This window comes from Zonotrichia leucophrys, chromosome 1 (assembly GCF_028769735.1).
Source record: "Zonotrichia leucophrys gambelii isolate GWCS_2022_RI chromosome 1, RI_Zleu_2.0, whole genome shotgun sequence".
Lineage (NCBI taxonomy): Eukaryota > Metazoa > Chordata > Aves > Passeriformes > Passerellidae > Zonotrichia > Zonotrichia leucophrys.
Genome location: NC_088169.1, coordinates 96,018,431 through 96,035,874, shown reverse-complemented (window position 1 = coordinate 96,035,874; position 17,444 = coordinate 96,018,431). Strand labels below are relative to the sequence as shown.

The 17,444-nt window shown below is 40.5% G+C and overlaps 2 protein-coding genes across 2 annotated transcripts; both read left to right on the top strand.

Moving 5' to 3' along the window:
* The first annotated feature begins 4,158 nt into the window (after window positions 1-4,158).
* On the top strand, window positions 4,159-5,091 carry LOC135442770 (taste receptor type 2 member 40-like). The gene has a single exon (XM_064702963.1). It carries the CDS (start codon window positions 4,159-4,161, stop codon window positions 5,089-5,091), a length of 933 nt encoding a protein of 310 aa, XP_064559033.1.
* A 2,096-nt stretch (window positions 5,092-7,187) lies between these two features.
* Window positions 7,188-8,120, top strand: LOC135442765 (taste receptor type 2 member 40-like). The gene has a single exon (XM_064702948.1). It carries the CDS (start codon window positions 7,188-7,190, stop codon window positions 8,118-8,120), a length of 933 nt encoding a protein of 310 aa, XP_064559018.1.
* The last annotated feature ends 9,324 nt before the right edge of the window (window positions 8,121-17,444 follow it).

Sequence of the window (17,444 nt, the reverse complement as noted above, 5' to 3'; positions counted from 1 at the left end):
TTCCAAGAAAAACAAAAACAGTAATCTGATTAGAGTCCTTAGCTCAAAGCAAGAAATGCAAATATCTACATGAGAGATCACTTCAGGATCCTTCTCTGATTTCCATTCCTATAAGCATGTCTGCAATTTTCATCATTCACATTCAGGACAACATGCAATGGAGTCAATTTTCAGTGCCCATCATAGCAGGATTTTTTAAAAAATAAAACCTGTGGGCCAGGCTGTGCTACTTTTCTGTATATGTGGGATCAGGGAAAGACAAAAAGCTATGAATGGACATTCTGCTGAAAGTAAGGCCTTGCTTTTGGGGGTATGGCTGCCTTGTTTAAGAGCCAGCTTCCACAGTCCACCTGACTGGCCTTTTAGCAAATTGCTGAGGGAAGCCTCAGTGGGGCTTGGAGTCCTCTACATTCAGGAGCTGCCCCTAAGCTTGCTGGTCAACCTTGGTCTCTCCTTGAGCTGTGCTGCAGCTTTGCCTGGGCCTTTCCACCTGCTTAGCTCACTGGATACGGATCCTGGCCTGCAGGTTGGAATTACTGGCTTGATCCTGGGCATGTCTTTTCATTCTGGATATGGCTGGCAATCCCTGGACTTGTGCCTGTCCCTAATTGTTCTCACAGAGCTTATCTGCTGTCCTTGCCCACATTGTAGGTGGACTGCAGGCCTGACAGTGCCCTCACTGTCTTTGCCTTGCCTTCTGGGGATCCCTTCAACATGGGCAAAATAATTGAATTTATTTCCAATCCATAAGAGATTCCCAATCAATAACAGACTAGGGGAGTGAGAAAGAAAGAAAAAAAGAACAAAACCAGAAACCTTTTCCCCCCATCCCTGCCTCTTCATGCTTCCATCTTCTCCCTCCCTGAGCAGGGCCGGGGAACAGGGAATGGAGACTGCAGGGGGGATCCTCTCCACAAGGTGCAATCTTCCAGGAACAAACTGCTGCAGCACGGGATCCCCTGAGGCTGCAGCCCCTGCCATGAGCCTTCTCCATGGTGGGATCTCCACAGGATGCAGCTTCCTTCAGGGCACTATCACCTGCTGCCAAGTGGGCTCTGCTCAGGCTGCAGTGTGGATATCTGATGCAGTGTCACCCTGCTAGGGCCTGCAGGGTTCAGTCTACATGAGCATGGTCCTCTCCAGGGAAAGCATGGCAATGTTTGCCCTGGTGCCTGGAGCATTTGTCCCCTTCCTTCTTCACTGACCTGGCTGTCTGCAAGGCAGTTTCCCTCACATTTCTCTCTCTGTCCTCTCACTCACAGTTGCTGTGCACTGGTCTTTACCCTTCCTTAAATGAGTTGTCACACAGATGTCACCGGCAGCACTGGTGGGCAGAGCCTTGGCCAATGGTGCATCACTTTTGGGGGTAACAGGGACTGGTTCTGTGTGACACAGGGGCACGTTCTGGTCTCTTCCCACACAAACCACCCCTGCAGCCTCCCAGCTGCCAAAACCTTGCCCGTAAAGCCCACACAGATCACACAGACATTTGCTGGTTGTCTTGTGGCAAGAGGCTCAGGCTCAGTGCTGAATGGGCTTTGAGTTGCCTGCTCTACAGGAAGGTGTCCCTGCCTAGGGAAGGGGGTTGGAACTGAATGGTCTTTAATGCTCCCTTCAACTCAAACCTTTCTGTGATTCTGTGATTCCATGAGTGAGCTTAAAAGAGCTGAATTTAATGAGTTGAATTTAAACAGCAGCTCCACAGGTTTCTTTTACTAAAAGGGAAGTGATACATATTTGCTCACCTTTTTCTCTTGGATGTGTCTGTCAATAGCATGCTACAGAGCTGTTCCTGTCAAAAAACCAAACACACTTTTATATTTCTTCAAGGTGAACATTGTAGTAAACCCCTCAGGTTTAGCCAGGGCCCCTTGGAGAATAGAATGCTGACACAGCGGCAAAGAAGTTTCCTGTCTCCAGGGACATCCGCCTTGTACCTTATCCCTATAGCCATGGAAGGCAATATTGTGTTAAACCCTACTATTGGTCACTTACAGTCACCCTAACACCTTAGCCATTGGTCAGGATTGGATCCAGGCCAAGGGTATAAAAGTAGCATACTGTACCCCTACTGACTCGGAAGAAGAAGTGCCGAGACCCTTCACGGACCCCTACAATAAAGCCATACTCGTGGAACAGCCAGCGTCTTCTCCTTCTCCTCTCTCTACCGTCTGCTGGAGCCTTAAGCCAAGGGAAAAGCTACCTAGCAAGCAAAGCTGAAATCACAAGAGCTGCCTAATCACTAAGAGCTGAATATCTCCCTGCTTGCTAGGGGCTGACCCGCGGCCTTGGTCTGAGAGCGAGCTGGCTTCTGGCACCCAGTCCCCTTGGGGACTGAGCTCTGGAGCTGTAACAGCTTGCATAGGATACGACCAAGCAAGGCTCATTTAGAAAATGAGATTTTAAAATGGATGAGAAAGGGACTTTTTTTCAAAAGATTTTTGTGCCAAAAATTGTATAAGTGTGAGAACTTCAAAATCTCCCATACAGGTGCGCTTGCAAAATTTAGAAGCTGAATGTTCTAAACTCTTTTAAAAGCTCTAAAGCAAGACTTCTGTGAATTTTGAATTCATTTGGTAAACATATAAAACCAAAAGAATAGGTGAGTAGTATGCAAATTTTGACAAGAAGGAAATTGGCGATTTCAACTGAATTTCAATAAAGAACTTTGCCGATGTGATAGTGGCAAAGCCATTCACAGCATGTATCAAACAAAACTGAACATAGAGTGAGGTCTCTGAATCACTGTGTCACAAAGTGATAAGCCCAGATTAATAAACAAAAAAGAAACATATGCAATCATGTTGCTTTTAATAAAAATAATTATTAATAAGATTATTTGTAAGAAGAGAAAAATAGTTTGTAGCAATACTAAAATGAAATAATGCTTAAAATATCTTTATTTGGTCTTCAATTATGTCAATCTTTTTCTTAGAATATATTTTTAAATAATTAGTATCTGTTCCTTATATATACATAATACATACATTACTACACAAAAAATATATAAACAAATGTACATAAATCCGAGGTGAATGCTCATGAAGTTTTACTCCTATGAGTGCATGATCAAAAATGCTCGATCACTCCCCTAGGCCATCATAGCACTAGGAAATTTCAAACTACTCAAAGAAACCACCTTGAAAACATCTCAGAATTTCCCATTTGATCACTCCCTACAGCTTCTTTCTGTGCTACTGACAGCTACTTGTGCCACTGTGTTTCTGAAGAGCCTTGGTGTGCTTCCTTCTGTATTCTGGGCTACACATGAAACCCGAGTTCCAAAGCCTCCTTTTAAGGAATCCAAGCCTCTCCACTTACTTAGAAGACCTGTATCACCTTGGATGTGGAAAGTGTTTGAATTCACTCATTTAGCATATATAACAGAACTTCAAAAACATGCATATTCCAAAGGGGAGCAAAATTGTGCCTCAAATAACCCTTGTGACATTGCCCTGTATGTAATGTTGTATATTCCCAGATCTTAAATTCGTTAGGCAAATTCCACATCTGTTCTGGAGGCGGGTGAAAATTGTACCAGTGAGGAACTCTGTCAAATTAGTTTCATTTTCTCTGTTCTGATCTTCCAACAGAAATTTATTTTTCTCCACTGGGACACTTAGAGGAAGAATTCAATGAAAATTATACAGCAAAAAATTTTCCATAGACAGAAGAAAAACATTTTAACTTGAAAATATCTGATAAATAGAAGACCAACACAACTATTAAAAGAGGCCATGGCAAGTTTGTCTCAGAAACCCTAAAGAGATAACAGAGCAACAAAGGGAGACATTAAGGCATTAGACAGAAAAGCAAATCTAGATATGTAAAGAAGTACACCAGACACTGGAGTGCAAAATCACATTTGTAAACACACTCCAGAACTCTTCCAATACATATACTTCCACAAAAATGAAACCTATGTAATTGAATCCCAACCACATTTGCATGCTAAGACAAAGCAGCTGAGACATCAACCCAGAAAACAAGATGTAAAACAGGAGAATTATTACATGGTATTAGGATACTTTCGCCCCTGAGATAAATAGGTGACCATTGTCGATAACAGCTCCTTGGCATTGGAGTTCCCGCCAGATCTGAGGCTCTCAGGAGCCCAGGAGAAGCTGAGTAATAATCACAAGCTCTTCAGTTGCAAGGATGACATCTTTTGCTCTCCTTTGTCTGTCAATTGCTATAATTGAATCCCTAGCAGGAATTCTGGGAAATGGAATTATCTTGGCTGCCAGTTCATCGAGCTGCATTGGGAGCAAAATCTGGCTCCCATATGATATGATCATGATCTCGCTGAGTTCATCTAGATTCATTTTGCAGTCATGGAATACACTGGATTACTTAATGAATATATTTTATGAGGACTTCTTTTACAAAGAAAACCTGCTAAAAGCAGCCAAGACAATGTTTACATTTCTGAGCTACTCCAGCCTCTGGTTTGGAGCCTGGCTTAGTGTCTTCTATTGCATCAAGGTTGCCAGTTTTACACAGTCTTTCTTCATCTGGCTGAAGCTGAGAATTGCCAGGCTGGTGCCCTGGATGCTGCTCACATCATGGCTCTGCTCCTTCACAGCTGCAATTCCCTTCACCTGGGATGTCTACAGTGTGCACGAGAACATCACTGCTCCTTCATCCATGACAAACTCTTCAGCATGGACAACCACAAGGAAAGACAATTTGGGTTTATTAATCCTTATCTGTAATGCTGGTATAGCTATGCCTTTAATACTGTCTGTTGTTTCAAGTGTACTGCTGATTCGGTCTCTGTGGATCCACACCAGATGCATGCAAAACAATGCAAGTGGCTTCAGGGATCCCAGCTTAGAGGCCCATATGAAAGCCATCAAGTCAGTCTGCTCCTTCCTTTTCCTCTACATTATATACTTTATTTGTGTCCTTATCATCGTTTTCAATGTTTTTTCAGCTTTAAGCAATGCAGACTCAATCTGTATTGTTTTAACGGCTGCCTGCCCTACAGGACACACATTGGTCTTAATTTGGAGCAATCCCAAATTTCAAAAGCTGCCACCTAGGATTTGGAACCACACTAACTGTCATGGCAGAACTGCATCCATGTAAAAGACAATCGCTTAGCCTGGACTTTCTAGTTTAGATCCAGTACAATTAAATTGAAATCATCATAGGAATAAATAATAGATGTTGGAATGAGTATATTAGGGCCTTGATCAGCATTCAATAGGAAGGTAGGAATTTGCTTTATGTAGATGTCAGTCTTGTTAAGAATAATTGTGTATGTTGTCTACTGTCTGCTCTAATTTCCTTGGAAATCATCACAGTTTCCCTAAGGCAGCAGAAAATCAGGGCCAAGGCTCAGACTACATCGGAATCTCTTGGAATGCTTGAAGTTACAACACCTGATACAAATAGAATAGACATGTATAAGCACAGGCACGGACACATTCCGTGAACATAAGGCTTCAAAGTGGTTTCTGGTTACTAAAACCTTCTCAAGAGGATTCTGAGGAATTCCCAATATTTTCAGAATATCTCATTCATCATTTTCAAATCTGATTGAATTCTAGCAAAATATCTGCTGATTCTAAAGGTGTTTTTAACATTCCAGCATGGTTCAGGAAAGAATGACATGGCCTTTTGAGATTCCTCCTTTTGATATTTCTCCTCTTGCTGAAATAATGATCTGTGTCACTGCAATATTGTTACATCAGAACTGGAGCTTCATGACCCTTTTCAGGTGCAGGGGGATTTTGCATGCTTCTAAAGTAACTGACACAGATACATACATGACTTCGGCCTTGTGTTCACTGTGCCCATCCTAGTTCAATATGTCTCATTTGGATGTTGTCCATCTGTGTGAAGCAATGTACCTGTACTTGAGCTGAGTCTGTGCCTGAATTGCTCTATTCTGCAAATTAAAATATTCCACGTCAAAGAATAACTTGAGATGAAGTCTTCCTTTCCCTTATGACATAAACTGTGCCACAGGTGACACCACTGGCTTCCATTAACATTTTTTATGCCATTTTACAGACATGCTGAAAGTTGAGCCCACAGCAGTGGCACCCTGACATGCCATTGTCAGCACCATGCATTGTCACCATGCTGGTTCCCAGCCCAGCACCATGAGACACCCGTGTTGGGAGGGTTGGTCCATCCTCTGCCCTTCCCTGCTCTCCCCTCACCGGCCTTCAGGAACAAACCTCAGAGCTCTCTGACCACACCAACAGGCAGAACACGTGGGCTGTGCTCAACCCACAACCCGTGTGTGCTGTCCTGCTCCTGCCTGAGCTCTGAGGCACACGGCTGCTCAGCAGGGACACCCTGAACAGCTGCTCTCACACCATTTGGTTTTATGTTCCCTTACTCCACATTCCTCATGCACATGGGATTCAAAAGCAGTTCTTGTGCTGTTTTCCTGCCTCTATAAGTACATCTTTCCTCCAAAGCTTCCTTTCAATAAAATTTCATCAAGTAGTTACCAGTTTTTTAGCATATGTTTGGAAATCTAAGAGGGAAAGCCAAAAGAAATATTGGAAGGCTCCTCATAGGGTCAGTCTTCTGGGAGACCTTTCTGTCTGCAACTGACCAGCTAATTAACTATTCTCATAACAATAAAACTATCTTCAACACATATTATATACACCAACTATGAAATCCCTCTGTTCTATTGGAAAATTATAATGCTTTAATATCTCCAAACACAAAAGAAAAACATGATAATCCTCTTTGCAGGACAAATTTGAAAATATCTGATAAAGAGAAGAGGCCATGTCAAGTATATCTCAAAAACCCTAAAGAGATTACAGTGCAGCAAAGGGAGACATGAAGGCATCAACTATAAAACAAAAATCTAGGCATGATGTACACCAGACCCTGGAGTGCAAATCCACATTTGTAAACACCACAATTCACCTGCTCCATAACCCTTCCAATGCAAATTCTTTCAGCAAAATGAAAGCTGTGTAATTGAATCTTGACCTCATTTGCATGCTTAGACAAATCATTTGAGCTACCAACCCCAAAACAAGATGTAAAACAGCAGAAATGTTAAATGACATTAGGATACTTCTGCCCCTGAGATAAATAGGTGATCATTGCCAATAACAGCTCCCTGGCATTGGAGTGCCTGCCAGATCTGAGACTTTCAGGAGCCCAGGAGAAGCTGAGTAATGATCACAAGCTCTTCAGTTGCAAGGATGACATCTTTTGCTCTCCTTTGTCTGTCAATTGCTATAATTGAATCCCTGGCAGGAATTCTGGGAAATGGAATAATCTTGGCTGTCAGTTCATCGAGCTGCATTGGGAGCAAAATCTGGCTCCCATATGATATGATCATGATCTTGTTGAGTTCATCTAAAATTACATTGCAATGCTGGATTATACTGGATTTATTCTTAACTATATTTTATGAACCCTCCTATTTTGAAGAAAATATCTTTGGATTTATCAAGACAGGCTATATGTTTCTGAACTACTCCAGCCTCTGGTTTGGAGCCTGGCTTAGTGTCTTCTATTGCATCAAGGTTGCCAGTTTTACGCAGTCTTTCTTCATCTGGCTGAAGCTGAGAATTGCCAGGCTGGTGCCCTGGATGCTGCTCACATCATGGCTCTTCTCCCTCACAACTGCAGCTCCCTTCGCCTGGGATGTCCACAGTGTGCACGAGAACATCACTGCTCCTTCATCCATGACAAACTCTTCAGCATGGACAACCACAAGGAAAGACAGCTCTGGTTTATTAATTCTTCTTTATATTGCTGGTGTAGCTATGCCTTTAATACTGTCTGTTGTTTCAAGTGTACTGCTGATTTGGTCTCTGTGGATCCACACCAGACGCATGCAAAATAATGCAAGTGGCTTCAGGGATCGCAGCTTAGAAGCCCATATGAAAGCCATCAAGTCAGTCTGCTCCTTACTTATCTTTTATGTTACATATTTCGTAGCTTTCACTTTTCTTTTATACAATTTGTTTTTACGTTTTAGCACCCCAAAATCCATATGTATAGCTGTAATGGCTGCCTGCCCTACAGCACACACATTGGTCTTAATTTGGAGCAATCCCAAATTTCAAAAGCTGCCAGCTCGGATTTGGCACCACATTAACTGTTCTGTCAGAATTACATCCATGTAAAATATCATGATTTATCCTGGACTGTCTAGTTGAGTTGTCAGTGAACTTATTTTAAACCAAAAGAGTTATAAAGTAATAGAAACTGAAATGGGTAGATTAGATTACTAATCTTGAGTTATGAAGAAGGTGACAATTGCCTCCTATTTACTCTTCTTTCCTTGAAAATTCCAGTCTCTTTAAGACAGCAGAAAATCATGGACAAGATTCAGACCAGACTGTAATCCCTCTTGAAATGCTTAAAGTTACTAATTCATTATACAAGCAGATCACCCCTGCTTGATCACAAGCATGCTCACATTTAATTTGGGAATATGATGCTTGAATGCTGTTTCTGGTTAATACAAGCTCCTAAAGATGATGCTGAAAAATTCCTAATAAGATGGGAATATCTTACTCATAATATTTCACTACTGCTGAATTGTAGATAAAAAGGTTGTAGACTCTAAAAGTGTCTTTAAAACTCCAGCGAGGTTCGGTATGAAATGACATAGACATTTGAGCTTCCTTGCTCTTGCTGAAGGAGTGACCAGTGTCTGTGTTTCCAGTGAAATGATGCACTGGAGGATTCGCCAAAGTCCTGTGATCGCAGCTAATAGGAAAATCTCACTACATTCTTGGTACAGTAGGACTGGAGCTTTAGAATCCTTTCCAGCTGCACTGGGATTTTATTTACTTTTAAAGTGACTGTCACTGAAACATACTTGACCTGAGCCTTATATTGATTATGCCCATACTGAATCAATGTGTCTCGATGGATGTTGTCAATCTGTTTGAAGCAATGTACCTGTACTTGAGCTGAGGTCTGTGACTGAATTGCTTTATTTTACAAATTAATAAATAACAAGTCAAATCATAACTTGAGATGGAGTCTTTCTTTCCCTCATGACATAAACTGTGCCACAGGTGACACCACTGGCTTCCATTAACATTTTTATGCCATTTAACAGGGATGGTAGAAGTTGAGCCCACAGCAGTGGCACCCTGACATGCCATTGTCAGCACCATGCATTGTCACCATGCTGGTTCCCAGCCCAGCACCATGAGACACCCGTGTTGGGAGGGTTGGTCCATCCTCTGCCCTTCCCTGCTCTCCCCTCACCGGCCTTCAGGAACAAACCTCAGAGCTCTCTGACCACACCAACAGGCAGAACACGTGGGCTGTGCTCAACCCACAACCCGTGTGTGCTGTCCTGCTCCTGCCTGAGCTCTGAGGCACACGGCTGCTCAGCAGGGACACCCTGAACAGCTGCTCTCACACCATTTGGTTTTATGTTCCCTTACTCCACATTCCTCATGCACATGGGATTCAAAAGCAGTTCTTGTGCTGTTTTCCTGCCTCTATAAGTACATCTTTCCTCCAAAGCTTCCTTTCAATAAAATTTCATCAAGTAGTTACCAGTTTTTTAGCATATGTTTGGAAATCTAAGAGGGAAAGCCAAAAGAAATATTGGAAGGCTCCTCATAGGGTCAGTCTTCTGGGAGACCTTTCTTTCGGTAACTAACCTCCTAACTAACTCTGGCCATATGAAGAAAAATATCTTTAACATGCATTATATACACCATCTACTAAATCCCTGCATTCTATTGGATAAATTATAAGATGAGTTTGACAAGGGATTTGTTCTGGGAAGGAAAGTTGTAACTCCTGTATTAATAGAAGAATTATATTTCTTGGGCTTAGGATGCTCTGAAGACATGTATCTTGTCTGAGAGCAGGCAATTTCTCTTTTCTCTGTTCTCTTTGTAATGTAAAGGTGATTTGTTCCCTTCACCTTAAACCTGCCAGTTTGCAACCTGAAGAAGCTTTGGAAGTCATGGAATCAGACCCTTCTGAAACATACAAACTATTTCCACACACACCAATGTCACATTACTGCAATGGCAGCTAGATTCACGTCTGGTACGGTGAATCAAATCAGGAAAGGAACAAAATTCAAAGCTCATCCTGCTCTAACATTGCTGAAAGACATCATGCAAATCATCTTGTCCTGTAGCTCTTCACATTGAGCATCCAGGAAAACACAAGATTTTCTAGGAAACTGCACACACGTAACATAAAGCAATGAGGTCAGCATTTTAAACAAAGCCCTTATCTGTTAAAAGTACTTTTCTATATGACTGTAATTTAATGATGAAAAAAGTCATCAGTGAGCAATTCAAAAAAGAGAATAGACTCCATTTCTTTTCTAAAGCACAGTCTTTTCCAAGTGAAAAAACAGTAATTTGATTAGAATCCTTAGCTCAATGCATGAAATGCAAACATCTAGATGAGAGATGACTACAGGATCCTTCTCTGATTTGCATTCCTATAAGCATGCCTGGAATTTTCATCATTATGGAAATTCTGGACAACAGCTGATGGACTCTGCTTTCAGTGCCCACCAGAACATGATTTAAGAATTGGCAGCACATGTACAATTGGCAGTTGGGCACATTATCTGATGGTCCCTTATTACTCTGCATGTGCATATTGAAATGAAAGGCAGGAATGGAACATCTAACTGGATAGAGTCATACACCAAAATACACATCTATTAAATGGACAATTTCTTAACCAAAATTCCTTATTTTTTCATCTCAGAGGAGTTTAGTTTGTTGAGATATGGAAATGCAAGTCTTACTCATGGCTGAGCTGCAAGAGTCTTTCACAAGCCAAAATTTGTTGTGTATTCAGGCCAATTCACTGAGCTCTTTTTGCACCTTTTACATATGCAGTGAAATCTCTTAGAAAACTATCTTTCTTTAATGATAGGACATTAAACTTATGATATCTGCACTTAGCTTTTGAATTATTTTCATCTATCCCATGAAATGGAATGGAACACTACACTAAGCTCAGAGTTGAAAAACAAATATTCTATTATCTTCAAGTAGTTTCACACATATGTAAATGTGTGTTGAATTAACCTAAAATGCAGAATGGGCAGAAATTTCAGTTCAGCTATGACTGCATATATGTGTTTGTGAAAGTCCAGGAGGAGTTAATGTCAGTTGCTCAAAAAACAAAGGAAATTTCTGCTTAAGGGAGTTGTCAGCAAATCACTCTTCGTTTTTACCATAGTCACAGAAAGGTTGTATCCATAAGTACATCTTACACTCATGGATTCCCAGATCACTTATCGGGGAAAAAAGGAGATCTGAATAGAAAACCTCATTATTCAGTGTTTTGAAAGTTGAGATTGCTTAAAAAAACACCAGCAAGGGTATCAGTAAAAATCAGATTTAATACTAAGCAACACCATGACAAAGGTCATTGGCAAGGTTCACTCTACTATTTACTAGATGGTTAAGGCACACCAGAGGTAAAAAAGCAACAAAAAAAATCCACTCAATCTAAACAGAAATTAACCAAGTACTATCTATTTGTGTGTGTGTGTGTTTAGCTGTGTGTGATAAAAGGATGGAAAGGGCAAGGATAAAAAGAAATACAGCATAAAAGCTTAATAGCCCTCCAACTTAACAGTACCTTACTTGTACCTTAAACTTGACAATTTAGTAATGGAACAACACTGAACAGCATTTAACATAACTTAAATTATACCTTAAACTTAAAAATTTAGCAAAGGAATAGCACTCGACAGTATTTAACTTAGCTTATAGCTTAAAGTTACTTACAGGCCTAATTTACTTAGATACCTAAGATACTTAAAGCACCTGAGAGAGCAGCATTTCTCCTGTTTTGCCATAGCTATCCACACTTGTATGCACACAGACATAAAGAGTCAGTGCAAGGTGCTTGTGAAAAATTCCCCTCAAAGGTGATATATGGTCTCCTTGAGTGAGGTCTCAGAAGCTCTTGGAGATCTATATCACACCCAAGATAGCTCAGCTACCTTAGAAGGCATAAAATCAGCAGGATGGCTTCTGTGGTAGTGTTGGAAACAGAAAAGTTTTAATAAAAGGCACAATAACAAACCTCTTTACAGAGAAAAACTGAGCCATGGCAAGAGGTTCTTGCTCCTGGTAAAACACCTCACAAAAGCAATTAGTTTCTTTGTTCTCTTCTTTTTCTAGTAAATTGCTTTTTGGCTTCTGTCCAATTGGCTATCATTAAGTTTGAGGTGAAGTCCCCCAGATCCTATGAGGTGCCTTTTTACCTAATCGAGGAAAGAAACATCTGGGCTTTTTTCCTTTTAAAAGAGACAAAGGATAGTCTTGTCACTCAATCAACAGGGGGCACATTCCTACACGAAGGTAACAAAATACTCACTTGGGATGCCTTTGCATCTCCTCAATGGCCAAAGAGGCCTCTAGGAGTGGGGATGTCAGCCCAGGATCCATTGTTTTTTGGTGATCTCCAAGTGCAGCAAAAGAAAGTTTGCTGGCCCAGAGGGAGGTAGCTGGTGACAGCCACTGTGGCCCAGGAGAGCTCCAAGGGTCTCATTTTGGAGCGCTGTTTGTGGGCCGCAAGTGAGCGGGCCTTAGTCATAACAATGTTCCAACCTGGCCAGGCTTCGGGTCAGCGCCCCTTCCTTGAGAGTGAGAGAATAAGAATGTTACACCATTCAGGCAAGAAAAAAAGTTTCCACGGTTGTTCATAAAAATTCCAGGAGCTCATTAGGCAGCGCAAGTTTCCGGGAGCAGACGGTGTTTCTGACGAGCTCAAGAGGAGCTGGGCCCGAGGGCTGCTCATCAAGGCCGAGGCCTAACGAGCATTCCTCAGATCGCAGTGTGGCCTGAAAGGGCAGGGGCTGGTGGATAAACCAGCACAGCCAGTAGAAAGCTGAAGTCACAGACAGCAGCTTAAATAGTCTAAGAGGAAAGAGCTACCAAATTCTTTCCCAGCCTTGTCTTGACAAACGCTGAGAAGATCCCACTGTGTAATTATAAGACACAGAATAACTTGCACTCTCAAATGTGGGAAGAGGGTTGAAAGGGCAGATGAATGTTATGCGCACTCTTGGTGCAGAAGCAAGGGAAGAAAAGGGTCTGAGAAAAAATGAAGGGAACAACATAGACTATTGTATAACTGGGTACAAGTGCAAGAGACCAGCAGTACAAAGGGAATTAATAAACTAATTAATTGGTGTTTCCTTAAGCTTTCCTTAATTATCTATTGCTGTATCTCAGCATTCAACTACGTGTTTGTTCATCATTTATGTTGGATACAACCACAATTTTCAACTCCTGGACAGGCAATATCATCAGAGTCTTCAGTGTTTGACACATTCCTTCCAATCAGAGGTAGAAGCATAAGGACACATTATGTATCCCTAAGGGGATCCAATCACTTTGCTTTACCAAGTCAATTTCATACAATCTCCATAGCTTTGGTTTTTGGTAATACTTAGGCTGACTCTAGTTTATGTGTATGATGCTCACTTTTTCTTTTGTAATCTCTTCAGACAGCAGTCACAAAGCTGATGCAGTTTAATTGACACAGCTTGTACTGTATTCATTCTTTTTTAATTGCCTGTTATTTCTTGGCACAATATGGAAATGCAAAGGAGGATGATCCACAGGATCTATTCATTTAACACAGAAAGAGTTAAATGCAGCAACTAACAGAACATGCAGACAGCTATTCACTGTAGTTTGCATCCCTGTAACTGCTGGTGGGCTTTTACAATCAAAGCGTTCTATCCTCAGCTAAGAGAAATGGAAAATCCTATTGCATTTTTAAGGCTTTCCTGGACATCCACAGCTTTGTCTTTTTCTGGATATATACCTTACCAGCAATACTACCATCCTGATTTTAGTTTGATTAATGCCAATACGCAGATGATACTTGTGAAACGTAACAAATAACTTTAACATAGCATATTGAAAATATGCCTAATACATTTATTATAATGAAAAATTATAAAACCCTCCAAACATTAGTAAAAAGTGACTAATCACATCTGATGCCTAAATTTTCAGTTTTGAAATTATTTCCTTGTAAAGATATAGTCATTCTTCTGTTTTCCAAATATGAAAATTTAAGGATTCAATCAGCTGTACATAATAACAGACCTGGCAACTCTTGAACAGATTTTCTCCTTTATGTATCAAGACATGAGACATAATGTTTACTGCAAATTCCATTTTCCTTGACAAAAGATTCTGCCATGCAGAAGAGCGCAAAAAATATTTATCTTTATGTCTTTTATTAATGAGGAGACTATTTTTTACCACACATTTTAGATCAATAGCTATTCACAAAGCAAATACACTTGCACAGTTCCCACTTTCTCCGTCTCACATGCCCACACACACACTCATAGTAACCTGTAATTGAATTACAAAAGGAAAACAGATTTAAATTATTAGCAATAAACAATCACAGTGCTGAAGGAAGAAAATATACAAACATTGCAAGCAGCAATGTTGATTAATGAGTTATTTGCATCCCTAAGATGCAGCTTAAGCTAGAATTGTGGTGTTATGCTGGTTTGGTCTGAAGAAATTGTGGGCTTGGAAACCAGCTACCAGAGAGACCTGGTCCACTGTTTTTAACTTGTATCTTCAAATTCAGAGATGAAAGATTTAAATATTCAGAGGAAAAGTTTAGAAACCTTATCTTACAAAAAAGGATAAACACAGACATACACATCACCTGGTTCCTACTGAAACTTCAATCATTTAGATCTTGAGAACTGAGATGTTGGCATTTAATTAAAAACTACTCCTCACAAATCTCTCAAGCAAAGGTCAGAGCATAATCTGCCACAATTTATGCAAATTTTCAGTGGCCATTGTATCAGTTGTTCCATTGTTAGCTGACTGCACACTTAACATGAAATCCTAGACATTTAATTTTAATACACATGGTTTGAATAAATAGTGATTTAATAATTACTTGGAATTAACAAAACTTGAGGGGGGAAAAGTAACAGAGAATCACATAAAAAGATTTTTTAAAGTTATTGAGGTAAAATGGTACAGAAAGCAGCAATATCACAAAAAAAGACCCCTGTATAAATGTATGTATAAATTAAAATGTCTCAGTGGAAGTGCACTGAAAACATATGCCTTAGACCACAATTAAAAGAAGTCATTAAAACTTTACTTTCTATTTGTTTAACTCTTCATTCAATGGGTCATAAGATCAAAATATAGTTTATTCTGAAACGAAATACATCTTATCTTTTCTTACAATAAAAATCATATTGGCTCACTCTTGAAGCCTCCCTGAAACCAAATTTTGTCAAATATTAATATTTCCTTAGAGTCCACTTTCTTCAAGTGATACTTTTGCTGAAAAATTTCTGACTGACACTTCTCCAAAAGCATTTGGGCTCACAAGACAGTAAATATATAACTAGCTCTTGGAAGGCTTTGACAAATACATTCATAAAGTTAACACAAAGGTAAATACCACTCCAGGTAACTTCATTTCAGATGTCTGTTTAAACCATTGTCAGTTTGAGATACGGAGATTAATCCATCTCCAAGCTCAGGTTTATCTTAACCACAGGATGCATCTCATTTCTCTGAAACTCAAAATCCCTCCAGCCCAGCCCGAGTAAGGAAGAAAGTGGTTTCCTTCCTAACTGCTTGCTTTCCTTCAGGCAGCCCCTTCTTTACCTTAGCACTCAGTGTATTACCTTCATCTCTTAACTCCATCTATGTTTTGTTTCAAGATAACGGCAGTTCAAAGGCACATGTACTTACACAGCCCCAAACCAAGTGTTGGAGCAGCCTGTATTAACTTCAGACCACAAGACACGCATTTGGGTGTGCTTATCTTTCTCATTTTCACAGGCGTATGGGACTGACAGTCGTAAGACCTGGAGGAAGCCTTCAGAAATGTGTACGGCCTCTGAACAAAGGGGCTCATACTCTGAATTGAAACAATTAGGCAAGAGTGGTTTTTCTCTTAGTTGTCTTGCAGTGTTGTACTTTGAAATTCTATTTATAATGTGCAGCAGTAAAGGTATAAATTTCCCATAGATACAAAAGAACTGTGTTCAGAGGGATTGGAGGTAAAGATTACTGCTGTCCTGTCCCAAATCTTGGGACAGGACAGTGTCCTGTGGGACACATAATGGCTTTTGGATCAACTCTGGCTCTGCATTTCTGTCATAAAAGCCCACATGGGGTGAATTTGCATGAAAGAGCAGGGCCTGTGCATGTGATACCAGAAACCAGATCAAAGAAAGAATTGGTAGGTGCTGAGAGACAAGTGAAACTCTCCTAAGAATACATAAGGTCAGGAGACTCTCAGTCCTGCGGATTCACAAGAACAGAAAAACTCAGAACATCAAGATTCTCCAGTCTCTCAAGGCCACAAGCACCTTGTGATACCAGGTAACAGTGGGTGAGTGTCTGAGTGTGAGTCAATAACCAAAGTGTGATTTGGTATCTGCCATTAATAATAACAGCTGGAGTCTACTAATAGCCTAACTAGTAAGAAGTGATCTAATAGGCATTAATTGTGATCTTTTTCTCTCCTGACTTTAATACCAACCAGGAAAATTTGCAAATTTACTCATGAAACCATCACATCCTTGCTTGACTCTCTGGGACTAATACGGGCTCATTAATGGCTGCCTGCCCGAGCCCAATCTGTATCTCACTGACCAATACCTATTCCACTAATCCTGCTCATCATCCCTTCACTAATCTGCATACTTTGCACTGTGTTGATCATAGTATAGGGAAGCCTGAGATGTTGCATATCCTCAGGGCAGAGTTCATTGTCAAGTACCAGATTAAAATGCTATATGGTTACTATGGAGTGAGGCCTTTCTGTCTGCTCTGCAGCAATCTTCTCTTGCATCTGCAGCAAAAGGATGATTTATTCAGAGGGTCTGTTGTGGTAATTCCTGAACAACAGAGAAGGGATTTAAGGGGACCATTGGAGTCACCAAATCGACATTGGTGTTAACAGAATGAAACATGCCCAATAGCTCCTTTCAGTAATTATGACCTTGGTCATTACTGCAGAAGTTTTCTGTCACCATTTTACTCAGACCTAATTCCACAGCCTTATTTTCTTATTGATAGAAACCCCCTTGTGATATACTTTATTCTTTTCTTTACATTATATAGTCCATATTCCAGTTAGTGTCTCAAAATTCTTAGAAGCAAAAGTTTGTTTTGCTAGACTGACAACTTTTTGAAGTCTCTACCTTCTGACTGTAAAATGGACTTCGTAGTCACCTGATGATCCATGAAGACGTTCTTCATATTGTTCCAACTCTAGCACATCATTTTGGTAAGTGTTGTGTTCAGTTTCATAAGCAAAATATCTCAGAGTTTTTCTGCTGTTTCCTGCATGATTTTCCCAGAATCATAGCACCATTTTAGTTAGCAAATATTTTAATATCAAGTCCAACCATTAACCCAGCACTAAATCTAATGGCCTGTGGCCCTAAGTGCCTCATCTACATATCTTTG